The sequence below is a fragment of the Salvelinus fontinalis genome, chromosome 21 (assembly GCF_029448725.1).
Source record: "Salvelinus fontinalis isolate EN_2023a chromosome 21, ASM2944872v1, whole genome shotgun sequence".
In the NCBI taxonomy this organism is placed as follows: domain Eukaryota; kingdom Metazoa; phylum Chordata; class Actinopteri; order Salmoniformes; family Salmonidae; genus Salvelinus; species Salvelinus fontinalis.
In genome coordinates, this window is record NC_074685.1 from 38,183,839 (window position 1) to 38,200,557 (window position 16,719).

A 16,719-nucleotide genomic window follows, 5' to 3' on the forward strand; every position below is an offset into this window, starting at 1 on the left:
TGGGATGTGGACATGAGGTTAGGGTTAGGGTTGAGGCTAGGGTTGAACTGGGATGTGGACATGAGGTTAGGGTTGTGGTTGAGGCTAGGGTTGAACTGGGATGTAGACATGAGGTTAGGGTTGTGGTTGAGGCTAGGGTTGAACTGGGATGTAGACATGAGGTTAGGGTTGTGGTTGAGGCTAGAGTTGAACTGGGATGTAGACATGAGGTTAGGGTTGTGGTTGAGGCTAGGGTTGAACTGGGATGTGGAAATGAGGTTAGGGTTGTGGTTGAGGCTAGAGTTGAACTGGGATGTGGACATGAGGTTGTGGTTGAGGCTAGGGTTGAACTGGGATGTGGACATGAGGTTAGGGTTAGGGTTGAGGCTAGGGTTGAACTGGGATGTGGACATGAGGTTAGGGTTAGGATTGAGGCTAGGGTTGAACTGGGATGTGGACATGAGGTTAGGGTTGTGGTTGAGGCTAGGGTTGAACTGGGATGTGGACATGAGGTTAGGGTTAGGGTTGAGGCTAGGGTTGAACTGGGATGTGGACATGAGGTTAGGGTTGTGGTTGAGGCTAGGGTTGAACTGGGATGTAGACATGAAGTTAGGGTCGTGGTTGAGGCTAGGGTTGAACTGGGATGTAGACATGAAGTTAGGGTCGTGGTTGAGGCTAGGGTTGAACTGGGATGTGGACATGAGGTTAGGGTTGTGGTTGAGGCTAGGGTTGAACTGGGATGTGGACATGAGGTTGTGGTTGAGGCTAGGGTTGAACTGGGATGTAGACATGAGGTTAGGGTTGTGGTTGAAGCTAGGGTTGAACTGGGATGTAGACATGAAGCTCTGGTTGTGGTTGAGGCTAGGGTTGAACTGGGATGTGGACATGAGGTTAGGGTTGTGGTTGAGGCTAGGGTTGAAATGGGATGTGGAGATGAAGCTAGGGTTAGGGTCGTGGTTGAGGCTAGGGTTGAACTGGGATGTAGACATGAAGTTAGGGTCGTGGTTGAGGCTAGGGTTGAACTGGGATGTAGACATGAAGTTACGGTCGTGGTTGAGGCTAGGGTTGAACTGGGATGTGGACCTGAAGTTAGGGTTAGGGTCGTGGTTGAGGCTAGGGTTGAACTGGGATGTGGAGATGAAGCTAGGGTTAGGATTGTGGTTGAGGCTAGGGTTGAACTGGGATGTGGACATGAAGCTAGGGTTAGGGTCGTGGTTGAGGCTAGGGTTGAACTGGGATGTAGACATGAAGTTAGGGTCGTGGTTGAGGCTAGGGTTGAACTGGGATGTAGACATGAAGTTACGGTCGTGGTTGAGGCTAGGGTTGAACTGGGATGTGGACCTGAAGTTAGGTTTATGGTTGAGGCTAGGGTTGAACTGGGATGTAGACATGAAGTTACGGTCGTGGTTGAGGCTAGGGTTGAACTGGGATGTAGACATGAGGTTAGGGTTGTGGTTGAGGCTAGGGTTGAACTGGGATGTAGACATGAGGTTAGGGTTGTGGTTGAGGCTAGGGTTGAACTGGGATGTGGACCTGAAGTTAGGTTTGTGGTTGAGGCTAGGGTTGAACTGGGATGTGGACCTGAAGTTAGGTTTATGGTTGAGGCTAGGGTTGAACTGGGATGTAGACATGAAGTTACGGTCGTGGTTGAGGCTAGGGTTGAACTGGGATGTAGACATGAAGTTAGGGTCGTGGTTGAGGCTAGGGTTGAACTGGGATGTGGACCTGAAGTTAGGTTTATGGTTGAGGCTAGGGTTGAACTGGGATGTAGACATGAAGTTACGGTCGTGGTTGAGGCTAGGGTTGAACTGGGATGTAGACATGAAGTTAGGGTCGTGGTTGAGGCTAGGGTTGAACTGGGATGTAGACATGAAGTTAGGGTCGTGGTAGAGGCTAGGGTTGAACTGGGATGTGGACCTGAAGTTAGGGTCGTGGTTGAGGCTAGGGTTGAAATGGGATGTAGACATGAAGCTAGGGTTGTGGTTGAGGCTAGGGTTGAAATGGGATGTAGACATGAGGTTAGGGTTGAACTGGGATGTAGACATGAAGTTAGGGTCGTGGTAGAGGCTAGGGTTGAACTGGGATGTGGACCTGAAGTTAGGGTTGTGGTTGAGGCTAGAGTTGAAATGGGATGTAGACATGAGGTTAGGGTTGAACTGGGATGTAGACATGAGGTTAGGGTTGTGGTTGAGGCTTGGGTTGAAATGGGATGAAGACATGAGGTTAGGGTTGTGGTTGAGGCTAGGGTTGAACTGGGATGTGGACCTGAAGTTAGGTTTGTGGTTGAGGCTAGGGTTGAACTGGGATGTGGACCTGAAGTTAGGTTTGTGGTTGAGGCTAGGGTTGAACTGGGATGTGGACCAGAAGTTAGGGTTGTGGTTGAGGCTAGGGTTGAACTGGGATGTGGACCTGAAGTTAGGTTTGTGGTTGAGGCTAGGGTTGAACTGGGATGTGGACATGAAGTTAGGGTTGTGGTTGAGGCTAGGGTTGAACTGGGATGTGGACATGAAGTTAGGGTTGTGGTTGAGCCTAGGGTTGAACTGGGATGTGGACATGAAGTTAGGGTTGTGGTTGAGGCTAGGGTTGAACTGGGATGTGGACATGAAGTTAGGTTTGTGGTTGAGGCTAGGGTTGAACTGGGATGTAGACATGAAGTTAGGGTTGTGGTTGAGGCTAGGGTTGAAATGGGATGTAGACATGAAGTTAGGGTTGTGGTTGAGGCTAGGGTTGAACTGGGATGTGGACATGAAGTTAGGGTTGTGGTTGAGGCTAGGGTTGAACTGGGATGTGGACATGAAGTTAGGGTTGTGGTTAAGGCTAGAGTTGAACTGGGATGTGGACATGAAGTTGGGGTTAGGGTTTTGGTTGAGGCTCCCGGTTGAACTGGGATGTAGACATTAAGCCAGGGTTAGGGTCGTGGTTGAGGCTAGGGTTGAACTGGGAAGTAGACATGAAGCTAGGGTTAGGATTGTGGTTGAGGCTGGGGTTGAACTGGGATGTGACATTAAGTTAGGTTTGAGGTTAGGGTTAGGGTTGTGGTTGAGGCTAGGGTTGAACTTGGATGTGGACATGAAGCTAGGTTTAGGGTTGTGGTTGAGGCTAGGGTTGAACTGGGATGTGGACATGAAGCTAGGTTTAGGGTTGTGGTTGAGGCTAGGGTTGAGCGTGGATGTGGACATGAGGTTGTGGTTGAGGCTAGGGTTGAACTGGGATGTGGACATGAGGTTGTGGTTGAGGCTAGGGTTGAACTGGGATGTGGACATGAGGTTAGGGTTAGGATTGAGGCTAGGGTTGAACTGGGATGTGGACATGAGGTTAGGGTTAGGATTGAGGCTAGGGTTGAACTGGGATGTGGACATGAGGTTAGGGTTGTGGTTGAGGCTAGGGTTGAACTGGGATGTGGACATGAAGTTAGGGTCGTGGTAGAGGCTAGGGTTGAACTGGGATGTGGACCTGAAGTTAGGGTTGTGGTTGAGGCTAGAGTTGAAATGGGATGTAGACATGAGGTTAGGGTTGAACTGGGATGTAGACATGAGGTAAGGGTTGTGGTTGAGGCTTGGGTTGAAATGGGATGAAGACATGAGGTTAGGGTTGTGGTTGAGGCTAGGGTTGAACTGGGATGTGGACCTGAAGTTAGGTTTGTGGTTGAGGCTAGGGTTGAACTGGGATGTGGACCTGAAGTTAGGTTTGTGGTTGAGGCTAGGGTTGAACTGGGATGTGGACCAGAAGTTAGGGTTGTGGTTGAGGCTAGGGTTGAACTGGGATGTGGACCTGAAGTTAGGTTTGTGGTTGAGGCTAGGGTTGAACTGGGATGTGGACATGAAGTTAGGGTTGTGGTTGAGGCTAGGGTTGAACTGGGATGTGGACATGAAGTTAGGGTTGTGGTTGAGGCTAGGGTTGAACTGGGATGTGGACATGAAGTTAGGGTTGTGGTTGAGGCTAGGGTTGAACTGGGATGTGGACATGAAGTTAGGTTTGTGGTTGAGGCTAGGGTTGAACTGGGATGTAGACATGAAGTTAGGGTTGTGGTTGAGGCTAGGGTTGAACTGGGATGTGGACATGAAGTTAGGGTTGTGGTTGAGGCTAGGGTTGAAATGGGATGTAGACATGAAGTTAGGGTTGTGGTTGAGGCTAGGGTTGAACTGGGATGTGGACATGAAGTTAGGGTTGTGGTTGAGGCTAGGGTTGAAATGGGATGTAGACATGAAGTTAGGGTTGTGGTTGAGGCTAGGGTTGAACTGGGATGTGGACATGAAGTTAGGGTTGTGGTTGAGGCTAGGGTTGAACTGGGATGTGGACATGAAGTTAGGGTTGTGGTTGAGGCTGGGGTTGAACTGGGATGTGACATGAAGTTAGGTTTGAGGTTAGGGTTAGGGTTGTGGTTGAGGCTAGGGTTGAACTTGGATGTGGACATGAAGCTAGGTTTAGGGTTGTGGTTGAGGCTAGGGTTGAACTGGGATGTGGACATGAAGCTAGGTTTAGGGTTGTGGTTGAGGCTAGGGTTGAACTGGGATGTGGACATGAGGTTGTGGTTGAGGCTAGGGTTGAACTGGGATGTGGACATGAGGTTAGGGTTAGGGTTGAGGCTAGGGTTGAACTGGGATGTGGACATGAGGTTAGGGTTAGGATTTAGGCTAGGGTTGAACTGGGATGTGGACATGAGGTTAGGGTTGTGGTTGAGGCTAGGGTTGAACTGGGATGTGGACATGAGGTTAGGGTTAGGGTTGAGGCTAGGGTTGAACTGGGATGTGGACATGAGGTTAGGGTTGTGGTTGAGGCTAGGGTTGAACTGGGATGTGGACATGAGGTTGTGGTTGAGGCTAGGGTTGAACTGGGATGTAGACATGAGGTTAGGGTTGTGGTTGAAGCTAGGGTTGAACTGGGATGTAGACATGAAGCTCTGGTTGTGGTTGAGGCTAGGGTTGAACTGGGATGTGGACATGAGGTTAGGGTTGTGGTTGAGGCTAGGGTTGAACTGGGATGTAGACATGAGGTTAGGGTTGGGATTGTGGTTGAGGCTAGGGTTGAACTGGGATGTGGAGATGAAGCTAGGGTTAGGATTGTGGTTGAGGCTAGGGTTGAACTGGGATGTGGACATGAAGCTAGGGTTAGGGTCGTGGTTGAGGCTAGGGTTGAACTGGGATGTAGACATGAAGTTAGGGTCGTGGTTGAGGCTAGGGTTGAACTGGGATGTAGACATGAAGTTACGGTCGTGGTTGAGGCTAGGGTTGAACTGGGATGTGGACCTGAAGTTAGGTTTATCGTTGAGGCTAGGGTTGAACTGGGATGTAGACATGAAGTTACGGTCGTGGTTGAGGCTAGGGTTGAACTGGGATGTAGACATGAGGTTAGGGTTGTGGTTGAGGCTAGGGTTGAACTGGGATGTAGACATGAGGTTAGGGTTGTGGTTGAGGCTAGGGTTGAACTGGGATGTGGACCTGAAGTTAGGTTTGTGGTTGAGGCTAGGGTTGAACTGGGATGTGGACCTGAAGTTAGGTTTATGGTTGAGGCTAGGGTTGAACTGGGATGTAGACATGAAGTTACGGTCGTGGTTGAGGCTAGGGTTGAACTGGGATGTAGACATGAAGTTAGGGTCGTGGTTGAGGCTAGGGTTGAACTGGGATGTGGACCTGAAGTTAGGTTTATGGTTGAGGCTAGGGTTGAACTGGGATGTAGACATGAAGTTACGGTCGTGGTTGAGGCTAGGGTTGAACTGGGATGTAGACATGAAGTTAGGGTCGTGGTTGAGGCTAGGGTTGAACTGGGATGTAGACATGAAGTTAGGGTCGTGGTAGAGGCTAGGGTTGAACTGGGATGTGGACCTGAAGTTAGGGTCGTGGTTGAGGCTAGAGTTGAAATGGGATGTAGACATGAGGTTAGGGTTGAACTGGGATGTAGACATGAAGTTAGGGTCGTGGTAGAGGCTAGGGTTGAACTGGGATGTGGACCTGAAGTTAGGGTTGTGGTTGAGGCTAGAGTTGAAATGGGATGTAGACATGAGGTTAGGGTTGAACTGGGATGTAGACATGAGGTTAGGGTTGTGGTTGAGGCTTGGGTTGAAATGGGATGAAGACATGAGGTTAGGGTTGTGGTTGAGGCTAGGGTTGAACTGGGATGTGGACCTGAAGTTAGGTTTGTGGTTGAGGCTAGGGTTGAACTGGGATGTGGACCAGAAGTTAGGGTTGTGGTTGAGGCTAGGATTGAACTGGGATGTGGACCTGAAGTTAGGTTTGTGGTTGAGGCTAGGGTTGAACTGGGATGTGGACATGAAGTTAGGGTTGTGGTTGAGGCTAGGGTTGAACTGGGATGTGGACATGAAGTTAGGGTTGTGGTTGAGGCTAGGGTTGAACTGGGATGTGGACATGAAGTTAGGGTTGTGGTTGAGGCTAGGGTTGAACTGGGATGTGGACATGAAGTTAGGGTTGTGGTTGAGGCTAGGGTTGAACTGGGATGTGGACATGAAGTTAGGTTTGTGGTTGAGGCTAGGGTTGAACTGGGATGTAGACATGAAGTTAGGGTTGTGGTTGAGGCTAGGGTTGAAATGGGATGTAGACATGAAGTTAGGGTTGTGGTTGAGGCTAGGGTTGAACTGGGATGTGGACATGAAGTTAGGGTTGTGGTTGAGGCTAGGGTTGAACTGGGATGTGGACATGAAGTTAGGGTTGTGGTTGAGGCTAGAGTTGAACTGGGATGTGGACATGAAGTTGGGGTTAGGGTTTTGGTTGAGGCTCCCGGTTGAACTGGGATGTAGACATTAAGCCAGGGTTAGGGTCGTGGTTGAGGCTAGGGTTGAACTGGGAAGTAGACATGAAGCTAGGGTTAGGATTGTGGTTGAGGCTGGGGTTGAACTGGGATGTGACATGAAGTTAGGTTTGAGGTTAGGGTTAGGGTTGTGGTTGAGGCTAGGGTTGAACTTGGATGTGGACATGAAGCTAGGTTTAGGGTTGTGGTTGAGGCTAGGGTTGAACTGGGATGTGGACATGAAGCTAGGTTTAGGGTTGTGGTTGAGGCTAGGGTTGAGCGTGGATGTGGACATGAAGCTAGGGTTAGGATTGTGGTTGAGGCTAGGATATAGACATGAAGGGTTGAACTGAGATGTGGACATGAAGCTAGTGTTTGGGTTAGCTGAGACTGGACCTGATGGAGAGGTTAGGGTTCAGCTCAATGCTGGACATAAAACAGCCAGAGAGTATACGCTGGGAAATTGAAATGTCCCTCCCGTCATATTCTCGTCCCCCAGACAACTCTTTCTTTGTCGCAATTAGCCTTGGGACGAGTGAACTCTCGTCATGATAAGTCAATTGTGCTCCTCAACCATGACTGTGTCCTCATCTACTCTGTCTACTCATCTCTCGCTTCCTTCATCTACCACCCCGCCCTCCCCAGGTTCTACACCATGTCTATAATGATGGCTGTGGACCTGCTGGGGTGTACAGGCAGTACAGAGGAGAGGGCTGCTCTGCTCCATAAGACCATCCAGCTGGCTGCTGAACTCAAGAGCAACCTGGGGAACATGTTTGGCTTTGCCGCTGTGATGAGAGCACTGGAGCTGCCACAGGTACATGGACATACAGTATGCACACACACACACACACACGTTATAATTATATTTGAATTGGCAGTACTCATGCTGTTCTACCTCTCTGTCAGATTTCTCGCTTGGAGCAGACGTGGATGACGTTGCGTCAGAGACACACAGAGGGAGCCATCCTCTATGAGAAGAAGCTCAAGCCCTTCATGAAGAACATGAACGATGGCAAAGGTATGGAGCTGGTGGCTCAGATAGCACTTCTTTTACAAGGCACTCTGTCACAGGAGAGCACAGCGCACAAAGCATGATGTATATCTCACGGTGAAGGAATGAAAAGATGAATCACTATTGAAAAAGTCTCAAGATAGAGGAGTCTGAGTGTCTCTCTACCTGTCTACTATATGTTATATAGTATTTCAGTGACCAGTGTTTCTAACTCTCTGTATCTGTGTGTCCTCGGTGTGTATTTAAGAGAGCAGTGTGCTGTCCAACACGTCCTTCCCTCACGTGGTTCCTCTGCTGTCTCTGTTGGAGAAGGGTGTGGCCGTGGGGGAGGGGCCAGGGGCGGGGATAGAACCCTGGGAGAACGTGGAGGCGGGCGTTGATGTGGTGATGTCACACCTGGAGGCGGCCCGGACCATCGCTCACCACGGGGTGCTGTACCGCACCAACGCTGAGACCAAACTACAAGGTAAGGGTTTGGTCTGTGTGTGTGTCACTGGTGTGTGTGTTTTTATTGTTTTTTAAATATATTTTTATTTATTTAACTAGGCTAAGACAGTTAAGATCAAATTCTTTTACAATGACGGCCTACCCCGGCCAAACCCTCCCCTAACCCGGACAACGCTGGGAGAATTGTGCACTGCCCTATGGGACTCTCGATCATGGCCGGTTGTGATACAGCCCGGGATTGAACCAGGGTCTGTAGTGACACCTCTAGCAGTGAGATGCAGTGCCATAGACCACCACTCGTTAGCCTGGTTTGCATGTTATTTTGTCATTAATTTGTGTCACATACCACTTTGCAAACAATGTAAAAAATTTAAATGTTTTAGCTAACAGAAACTGGTTGCGCCGTGATTGGCTCAGTGTTCTGTCACTCATGGGGACACTACGTCGCTGCAAAATCTGACAGCTTGAAAGTTCAAGCCACTTTGGGTGCTGCCATTGATTTACATTAGATGTGCCCATCCAAGTAAGCTCAAGGTCATTGGCCACAGATAAAATGACGTCAAATCACGTTATAAACTCAGCAAAAAAAATAAACGTCCCTTTTTCAGGGCCCTGTCTTTCAAAGATAATTCGTAAAAATCCAAATAACTTCACAAATCTTCATTGTAATGGGTTTAAAAACGGTTTCCCATGCTTGTTTAATGAACCATAAACAATTAATGAACACGTGCACATGTGGAACAGTCGTTAAGACACTAACAACTTACAGACGGTAGGCAATTAAGGTCACAGGTATGAAAACGTAGGACACTAAAGAGGCCTTTCTACAGACTCTGAAAAACACCAAAAGAAAGATGCCCAGGCTCATCTGTGTGAACGTGCCTTAGGCATGCTGCAAGGAGGCATGAAGACTGCAGATGTGGCCAGGGCAATAAATTGCAATGTCCATACTGTGAGACGCCTAAGACAGTGCTACAGGGAGACAGGACGGACAGCTGGTCGTCCTCGCAGTGGCAGACCACGTGTAACAACACCTGCACAGGATCAGTACATCCGAACATCACACCTGCGGGACAGGTACAGGATGGCAACAACAACTGCCCGAGTTACACCAGGAACGCACAATCCCTCCATCAGTGCTCAGACTGTCCGCAATAGGCTGAGAGGCTGGACTGAGGGCTTGTAGGCCTGTTGTAAGACAGGTCCTCACCAGACATCACCGGCAACAACGTTGCCTATGGGCAAAAACCCACCGTCGCTGGACCTGACAGGACTGGCAAAAAGTGCTCTTCACTGATGAGTCGCGGTTTTGTCTCACCAGGGGTGATGGTCGGATTTATGTTTATCGTCGAAGGAATGGGCGTTATACCAAGGCCTGTACTCTGGAGAGGGATCCATTTGGAGGTGGAGGGTCCGACATGGTCTGGGGCAGTGTGTCACAGCATCATCGGACTGAGCTTGTTGTCATTGCAGGCAATCTCAATGCTGTGCATTACAGGGAAGACATCCTCCTCCCTCATGTGGTACCCTTCCTGCAGACTCATCCTGACATGAGCCTCCAGCATGACAATGCCACCAGCCATACTGCTCGTTCTGTGTGTGATTTCCTGCAAGACAGGAATGTCAGTGTTCTGCCATGGCCAGCGAAGAGCCCGGATCTCAATCCCATTGAGCACGTCTGGGACCTGTTGGATCGGAGGGTGAGGGCTAGGGCCATTCCCCCCAGAAATGTCCGGGAACTTGCAGGTGCCTTGGTGGAAGAGTGAGGTAACATCCCACAGCAAGAACTGGTAAACCTGGTGCAGTCCATGAAGAGGAGATGCAGTACTTAATGCAGCTGGTGGCCACACCAGATAATGACTGTTACTTTTGATTTTGACCCCCCCCTCCCCCCCTCCTTTGTTCAGGGACACATTATTACATTTCTGTAAGTCACATGTCTGTGGAACTTGTTCAGTTTATGTCTCAGTTGTTGAATCTTGTTATGTTCATACAAAAGTTTGCTGAAAATAAACGCAGTGCGAGGACGTTTCTTTTTTTGCTGTTTATCTACCATAGCTTTGATTGGACTGATCATGTCAACATCATACTTTCACAATCTTAGCTGGCAAGCTAGACAAGCAGTCATCATCATGAATCACGTTGACAATCTACTGGCAAATCCTTTTCAATCCTTGTCATATGAAGAGAAATGATAGATAAAACGAATCGGTGCTCATCGGCCATTGGACATTAACATTACACAACAAGTTGGAAATCACAAATTCAACAATGAGTGGTTTGGAAGGAATCAGTGGCTAACTGCAAGCGTTGCAAAGCAATCCCTATTTTGCTTCCCCTGTCTGCTATTCGGTGGAGAGGGTTTGTGGTCTAGGTTTTAAGGGTCTCTTCAAGCTTAGAAGGATAAACATTCACACGCAACGCCATGGACCAGAAAAGGTTGAATACATTGGCCATGCTGTCAATCCAGCATGACCTCTGCTGCATTCAAAAGAACTGGAACCTCGGAACTGGGAAATCTCAGACTTCAGTGAGTTCAAGACAACTAGGAACTCAGGGGGAAAAATTAGCTCTGACTGGGAAAATACGTTTTGAAGGGTCATCCAACTCGGAATTCCAAGTTGGGAACTCTGGCCTCTTTCTAGAGCTCCGACCTGAAGATCACAGAAGTTATGATTCAACCATGTTTTTCCGAGTTCCCAGTTGTTGCAAGCATCATAAATCCAGAGAATGCCAGACTTTGATGACAACGTTTCATGACCAAATTTTCCCACAAGAAGGACCGCTGCGCCACTTTCCTGTTCAAGTGAGCATAGCACAACTGTGAGTCCAATAATGTATTTTATGCTGCTGCATAAATTATGTAATATGTCAGGGAGATACAGTATGTATACTGTAGCTAACAAAGTAATACTAAGTGAATGTTGTGTAGTAAACTGATAGTAGCCCATGTGCCTCAGCTTAATAATTTGCTCCCTTTTCCCCTCATACCTTAGCCTACTGTTCTGACTTGGTGGTGCACATTTAGCCTATAGCCTGTTTTAGAGAAATGTCATCATTGAATAATGTAAGCTTTCATTGTCTGCTCATACGCCCCCTTTATTTATCCTACGGTTCTGACTTGGTGTACAGGGAGAATACTGTAAGAATGGCCCATGCTCTGAATCCTGTCGCTGTACATTTCAAAAGTGCTGAACAAATAGTTATATTGACTACGTCTGTTTTAGCTCGCTCGTTAATGTCTTAATCGAAATTACGGACTGCCTCTTATCCGCTCATCATCCCCTTATGCCATAGTTTGTACATATGAATAGTCAGTAGAAACCACATTTGTTTAAGCAAGGCAGCTATATCAGCTATGTTTTAAAAATTAGGCTGAATGAACGGTTTCGCTGCCAGACAATGGCCAGGTGTAGCGGGGATAAGGATTCACTCCATGCTGCTGATAAGAAAGCTCTGCTGTTGGGACAGCTTTATGTAGGCCCTGGCCCTAACAGTGGGCACCGTTTGTCACCATTATCGTGCAATTCATGTATTGTTCAGTGTCGTGTTGTGTAGTGGCTTTGCTGGCATGCATCCAATTTGTGCTGTTGTTGAGTTTGCCCAACCAAGATTTACATGCTAAAATCGCCACTGCTCATTCGTCATTCAAAGAATCACAGACTCAATCTCCGTCGGAAGTGCTTTTTAGTCTAGTGATAGGATTAGGCTTAATCCAGGTCCAGGAATCCGTCCATAGAGCATATAATAGTATTATAGAGTAGTGTGCGGTGTCAGCTTGATTGACATTGTTATGGACTAACCACTAAGACCTTGTCTGAGTAGTGTCTGGTGTGCATTGATTTATTTGACCGAGTAATAACTGTGGTGTTGCGTTACATGTTAAATTGTTATGTTGCTCCCTGATGCTGACGCATCGTAACATCTGACGGTGTGGGTGTGTTCGAATATGTTATGCTTCAATTGTCATTGATCTGAAATGATGATTGAGGTGTTGCGTACAGTGTGATGTGTGATGGTTACAGTATGTTTACCTTATTGTGTTCTTATTGATTCCAGTCCCTGGCGAGGACTGGTGTTTTGAGCAGGATGTCAATGACTACCTTAACTAGCCGGTTTTCCACAATGTCTTTAATATTGATTTCTTCTCTTTTATGTTCTGTTCTGTCCTCTCTCCTCTCTCTCTCTCTACTCCACCAGGCTTCCAGGAGAGTCAGGAAGTTCTGGAGATCTTCCGGACAGAGTTCCAGATGCGGTTGCTATGGGGAAGCAGGGGTTCGGAGGGCAGCCAATCGGAACGCTATGAGAAGTTCAACAAAGTCCTGACCGCTCTGTCTCACAAGCTGGAGCCTCCTGTACGCCACAGCGAACTATAGCACCCATCTCACTGAACACCCCTATACAAAGCACTGCGCTCACAGTGCTACGACCTGCCTCCCCATACTGCAAGGCACCTTGATGTGGATGTCCAAAGTGAATAAGAGGGGAGGAGGCCGACTAAACAGAGACAAAAGAGTGTACTTAGAGAAGACAAGAGGCGAGAAGGAGCATCTCACTGTATATCCCAAAAAAAGGCACAAAGGGCTTTTTCAGAGCTCTTCAATAGGCTGTAATATTTCCCTCCCTAAATGCTGAAAGACAGAGTGGGTCGAGGAGGAGTGGGGAAATTGGGTATTCTTCTACCCATCAGCAAGCTACAAAGAACTACAGGTATGGTGTGCGCTGAGGGTCAAACAGTGCGTGAGAGGTTGGATCTAGTTGTTCTCTGGTAGATCACATGAAGCTCTGATCTGTCTTCAATACCTTCATTATTACCTGTACTATTACATCTGTACTTACTGGCTCATTGTCGCACACTGTTCTGTCAGAGAGTAATAGTAAACACAATGTGTGTGTTCTGTCTGACTTGAAGAGACAGTCCTATTAAACACAACGTGTGTGTGTGTACTTCAGGACACCAGTACCACAGAGATACATCGGCATCTATCTCTATGACCTCTGACCTGTCTCATCGGACCTCCGCTTTAGACTGAGAGGTTGTGTGCTCTAGAATCTGTTCTTCTTGTATAGACTCTCTGTGTGGCTGCCATTCATTCATCACATAGTCCATCAGGTCCCCTGTTGATGACACACGCAGTGTGCTCATACAGACAGACACTTATCTGCGCCACAACACACAATAATATATGTTGCCAAATCATATCAGCTGTTTGAGACTAAGCAATTCTCTCTGTGGGTTTTGTTTGTCTGCTGTTCAGAAGCAGTTCTCTTATTGAGGCTCTTCTGAGAAGCACCCCTCTCCTCATTTCTGGCATGTCATAAATTTTTCATGACTCTGATTTTGTTTGAGTACTGTTTGGTAGTCTTTATTTTAATAGGGGCTATTTTGGGAAGCATTCCTCTCCCTCCCCTCTCCTTATTTCTGGCATGCCATTAATGTTTCATAATGACTCCTGTCCCATTTACATCATATGAGCATGTTTGCCTTGTCCTCACTTGTCACAAACACACCATTAGAAATATCCTTAAAGCACTCTGACCTGTTTGTGTGAATTAATGTCCTTCAGGCACATTTGTTTTTCCATGTAAAAACACTGACTACTATTTTCTTCAACTTGATTTAGATGACATTTTTCTGTGTGATTTTATTGCTGACCGGCAGATTTTGTTGACATGGTGACATGTTTGAAGACTTTGTTGACATGGTAACGTAACATGTTTGAGCCTCTGCTGTTGCCGTATAGGATTCAGGTTTTAACCGGTGTGAATGAATGCGCTTTAGTCTGAAAGTGATCAGAATGTTCTCAGGGCAGAATGGAGGCCCCCTCAGTCCTAGCCTGGTCCCAGACCTGTTTGTGCTGCCAACTTCTCTGGTCATTGTCAGCCAAAGAAACTATACGAGATTGCAAAACAACATGAATAGATGTGGGATCAGGCTACCTCAGACCCCCTCAGTGACTGTATGATGTGTTTTGCTTTGTGTGTTTGATATGAGATGGACAGAGTGTTGAAAAGGACATTAGATTTTAAAACCATCAAAAGCGTTTTTGATTTCACATATTCACTGTAGGATCGTGCGATTTTTCACTCACTCAAATTCATAAAATGGTCTCTTTCAATTGTATTGTTGCTGAAATGCTTTAGTAAAATGCAACATCAACATGAGGGCTTAAAGGAATCTGTCAACTTCCTTGGAACTAAATACAGTGTGACCTTTGACCTTTTGATCAAATAATACCTGGCAACCTTTCCTCCGCCGACTCCTAAGCAGTGTTGCGTTGAAACACAAAAGCACTATGAATGAAGATAATGATTTCTTTTAGATCTGTTTGTTGAAGTGTCAGTGTCTGCTGATTGACTTCCAATCCATGATGTATTTAGGCCTGAGATAGAGAGCTGACTCTCAGATCTATGCAATCACTTTAAATCAATTAAGAGTCCCATAGAAAACAAGCAGAGTAGACACTGCTGCCCCTGAGGATGTGAGTTGTGTACTACTGGGAACAATCCATTTGAACACCCCTCCTAACTGGTATGTACTACTGGGGAAACTCGTCTATCATCTCTGAGCTACAACTTCTCTCACATGCTGACCTCTGACGTCACCTACTAAGAAAATGACCTTGATAACCGCATTTGACAGTTCAATGCAACAACAAAACAATTTATAAAAAGCAATCAATTAATATGGGTTTTGAACACTATAATTGGTTTACAAGCATGATAGCTGTACTTTTAGTTTATGGTTGAGCCAATCAGCATTTCTCAATGAGTTCAAAGCACGTGAATGCATCCAACTGGTATTTATGACTTCTCAACTGGTAATAACCACCTTCCTACTTGGTTCTGAATGCAGCATAAGTGCCAGCCAGCCAGAAAGTGCATCCCAGGTCGTATTCATTAGGCACCAAACAAAGGAAAACATACTGAAACGGGGATGGATTATCAATTTTGTTTTCTGTTGCAAAACGTTTTGCTACAGTGTGCCCTAGTGAACACGACCCCAATCAGCCAGAGAATAAAGGGGAGAGCCAAAGTCCAATTGCCTTTCTTGTCCAGTAGAGGGGACTATAGTTCAGTAAGCAAAAAAATAAAATAAAATAGAAGGCATCTTGATTTGAATCTTTTTTTTGTGTGTTTTTGCGATTTATTAATAAGGCCTACTGGTTTAGGAACGATTTGATGATGTACTGTATGTAATTATGTTTGTCTCACCTTATGTTGTACAGATTACATGTGTACTTTTTTCCTGTTGTAAATAGTCATTCTGAAATGATGAACCTATAAAGAAAAAGGACAAAAAACTCCCATGTTTGTGACCCCATGTTTTTTTATGTACTGTACATAATGGTTCACTTGTTTTTCAAATAAAATAAAGCTCGAGTCAATGACGCTTGTATGACTTGATTCTATTTACTCATTCTATGTGTTCGTGGTACTAACCGCTAGATGGCAGCACTGCCTCACTAACGCTGATGCAGAGTGAAAGTCAAATCATCATCCCTGAATTGATCCTTGTCTTGTTACTTGTGTACACAGTGTTTCAGCTAGCTTCATGGGTACAGACATTAGTGCAGTTAAGGTGTTGCATACTAGTGCGATACTTAGAACTACTTGACATCAAAGAGGATGTGATGAGTTTCCATTTTAAAATGTCTGGCTATGCTGTTGTGTGTGTGTGTGTGTGTGTGGTGTGTGAGTGTGTGTGCTCGCCTGTATTTCAGCTACGGAGCATGTGCACTGCAGCTGAGGGCAGGGCATGAGTATTAGATAACAGGGGTGCGTCAGGGTCACGTGACTATGGTCAGGGCGGGCGGGGACAAGATGGTGGAGATGGGGATGAACAGAACAGGCAGAGCAGTGTGTGTGTGCGTGCGTTAGAGTGAGGTGGTGGTAGAGATGGGGGGGGTGTAGCACACAGATGTTCAGAGTCAGACTCAGACCACGCAGCTGTGGGCCAGTGCCAGTCAGAGAAGGGGCGCGCTGAGCTGCACTGTCTGGCACAATGACGCAGCCATTCCCTCCGCCCTGGTTAGGACGAGACGGGAGAGACAGGGGCACTGCCGCCGATGTCCCCCATGCAGCCCTCTCTGTCTCTCCCCCCTCCCCCACGCCAAGAAGACAATGCGGCCAGGCTGTCTCTCATACGTCAGTGTGAGCCTGTGCGAGTCACAGGCTTGGGAGGCAGAGAAATAATCTCAAACATAAGTTTTATTCTGGTGAAACTATTAAAAAAGGCCACGAGGAAATGCCAGCTAGCAAGTGTTTTACTTCTGAGGAAGTGAGGAAAGGAGTTTATATATTTTCATATTAGTTATTTAACCTACGCAGCAGTAACTATGGGGGGTGTAAATGACAATAGGCCACACAGAGTGCATTCTCTCTGCTATCCCCTGCCTCCAAGATCCATGATCCATGTAACATGTTAATTCTTCTATTTCTTTATGTGATCACAAACAGACCATGGCTCCTTTTTGCCCCAAACCCATCCAAACCTCGCCAATTCACTACTAATCTAATCCTCTCTGCCTCTTTTC

At 46.9% G+C, this 16,719-nt stretch overlaps 1 protein-coding gene across 2 annotated transcripts in view; it reads left to right on the plus strand.

The window, feature by feature from the left end:
- sh2d3ca (SH2 domain containing 3Ca) overlaps positions 1 to 15,575 on the plus strand; it is a 50,748-nt gene extending 35,173 nt beyond the window's left edge. For both annotated transcript variants that reach the window (XM_055875113.1, XM_055875112.1), the window contains exons 8-11: positions 7,366 to 7,537; positions 7,630 to 7,741; positions 7,983 to 8,201; positions 12,383 to 15,575. In XM_055875113.1, the coding sequence (XP_055731088.1) occupies positions 7,366 to 7,537; positions 7,630 to 7,741; positions 7,983 to 8,201; positions 12,383 to 12,558 (679 nt within the window). In that variant the 3' untranslated portion in view covers positions 12,559 to 15,575. The remainder of the gene's footprint in view (positions 1 to 7,365; positions 7,538 to 7,629; positions 7,742 to 7,982; positions 8,202 to 12,382) is intronic.
- The last annotated feature ends 1,144 nt before the right edge of the window (positions 15,576 to 16,719 follow it).